This window comes from Poecilia latipinna, unplaced genomic scaffold (assembly GCF_001443285.1).
Source record: "Poecilia latipinna isolate Pla-1442-1.1 unplaced genomic scaffold, P_latipinna-1.0 Scaffold2829, whole genome shotgun sequence".
Classification (NCBI taxonomy): domain Eukaryota; kingdom Metazoa; phylum Chordata; class Actinopteri; order Cyprinodontiformes; family Poeciliidae; genus Poecilia; species Poecilia latipinna.
The window spans coordinates 68436-70898 of NW_015115445.1; the positions used below are offsets into that span (position 1 = coordinate 68436).

At 48.4% G+C, this 2463-nt stretch overlaps 1 protein-coding gene across 1 annotated transcript in view; it reads left to right on the top strand.

Moving 5' to 3' along the window:
* Positions 1–2463, top strand: part of ttc3 (tetratricopeptide repeat domain 3) — a 58879-nt gene that overhangs the window by 37984 nt on the left and 18432 nt on the right. Inside the window, exon 27 of the mRNA XM_015021684.1 lies at positions 1884–2204. Within this exon, the coding sequence (XP_014877170.1) occupies positions 1884–2204 (321 nt within the window). The remainder of the gene's footprint in view (positions 1–1883; positions 2205–2463) is intronic.

Consider the following 2463-nt stretch of genomic DNA (forward strand, 5'->3'; position numbering starts at 1 on the left):
CCTGCAGAAGAAAGACGACTCGGGATCGCCGAGTCAGCAGAAAGGTCCGCTTCACTCTGAACTTTTCCTTCCACAGGACTTTCCAATGCAAAGAACGTTTGGCCTCAGAACAAATAAAACAGAATAGACATCAGATCAGAAATATTAGACTTTGACTTACTTTATTGTCATTGCACAAAGAAACATAAGTAAAATTGGCAATGAAATGTCATCGCTTGGCCACCGGAGCACACACAGAAACACAGCTGTGCCTATAATTAAATAATATAATAATTGTTACTTTCAGACAGTCTTCATGATGGGATTGTTGAGCAATCTGATGGCCAGTAGGAGACGGCTATTTCTGAGTCTGAACAGACCATGGAGAGGATGGGTGGAGTCAGAGGATCTGGTTTGTTCTGGCTAAGCAGCGTCTCAGTGCAATGCTTATGGGAGTGGAGTCCCAATGAGCCTTCACAGAGGCTTCCAGTCTGAGGCCTTGCAGCTCCCAGACCAGATGGAGGTACTGGCAGGCTCTCAGTGGTTCCTCTGTAGAAGGTGGAGAGGATGGGAGGAGGAGGGCAGCTCTTCTCATTCGTCTCAGAAAGTGCAGGCGCTGCTGTGTCTTTTTCACCAGTGAAGTGATGCGAGGTGTCCAGCTGAGGTCGTCTGTAATGTGAAGCCCCAGGAACTTAGTGCTGCTGACGATCTCCACTGCTCTGTCGTTAGTGAGGACAGGTGTGGTTGGGTCGAGACCTGCTGAAGTCGACAATGATCTCTTTTGTCGACCTTCAGGAGCAGGTTGTTTATTCTGCATCAGTCCACAAGATGTTGTACCTTTTTTCTGTAGTTCACTTCATTGTTGTGCTGAATGAGTCCCATAATTGTTGTGTCGTCTGCATATTTCGTGATGTGGTTGGTGTTGAACCTGGGACGACAGTCGTGGGTCATCAGGGTAAACAGCAGGGGGCTCAAGACACAGCCCTGGGGGGAGCCAGGGTTTAAGGAAATGACATTGGAGGTGTTATTATCAGACAGACTGAGTTCTGTCAGTGAGGAAGTCCAGCAGCCAGTTGCACAGTGGAGTATTGAAGCCCAGGGGGTCAGTTTGCATACCAAATCCTGGGGGATGATCGTATTGAACGCTGAGCTAAATCCAAAAACATCATCCATACGCAGGTGTTTCTGCTCTCCAGGTGAACCAGGCTCAGATGAAGAGCAGTGGAGATGGCATCCTCAGTCAAGCGCTTAGATTTGTATGCATTAAATCTTAATATTGATGAAAAGTTCAGCTTCCAATAGCAAAATGGAAATTGGACTGATACCGATGTTGATAACAGATCAATAAAAAAGATATTGGAAAAAATTATAGATTTAATATCAGACATGTCTGATCTATTCAGTCTAATTCTACGCTTTCAGTTCTGAGCGAGATCGAGCTTTATTATTTTACATTATATTTATTCATAACGTTTGACCAACTAATGAACCAGTTTCAGTTTAATTTATTTTCTGTTGACTGTTTTTCTCCCAGCGGCACCAAATGAACTAATTAAAGCTGATTTCCCATGTTTGACCAGCTGGTGGCGCTGTTGGTGAATTTAAATGAACTGGTGCAGAGGAATAAGATGATGTTTAAACTTGAATGTTTTAGATCAACCAGCTGTCTTTCTGTATTGGACCGGAATCGGCCAACAGTAAACCTCAGATATCGGAAATGATGGTCCAGTGGAACCGGCGCTGCCCTGAAACCAGCATTAAACATTTATACAGGCTCTTACTTCTGCTGAAGCCCAGCTTCGTTTCTAATTTGTGTCTCAGTATTTGCTCTAGAACCAAACCCAGAAGAACTTGTTCTGGTTTCCCGTTTTTCAGTGATCTGTCCTGTCGTGTTTCTGCTGCAGCCTGGTTGGTGTACAGAGACCGGGTTCTGCTGCAGATCAACCAGAACCTGGACCTGCTGCGGGAGGAGCAGGGCCTGCAGGTGTCGGCGCTGGCCAGCGGCCTGCGGCCCTGGCTGGAGCTGGACTGGGCCCGGGGGAACCGCCTGGCCGGCCGCCTGCTCAACTGGCAGCAGGAGCGGCTGCAGACGCTGGGCCAGGCTGTGGAGCTGCTGCTGGAGCGCAAGAACCGGGTCTGGGCCCGGGTCTTCATCCAGCAGCTCAGCGGCTGCGTGGGAATAAACGCCAAGCTGAGCAAGTGGGCGTGTCAGCTGGACGGCGCAGGTAGGAATCAGACTGACGGGTCAGAACCAGATCCAGTTATTAGTTATAGAGTTAGAGCACAGCTCCAGTTGTTCCAGCTGGAAACCAGACATCAGGCTGACCTCTGACCTCTGACCTGACCCTTCGGTTAATCAGTGGACCCTCTAGCAGCTGCAGAACAGTCAGGTTCTACACCACCCGGTTCTACGTCACCTAGTTCTACACCACCCGGTTCTACGTCACCTAGTTCTACACCACCCGGTTCTACGTCACCTAGTTC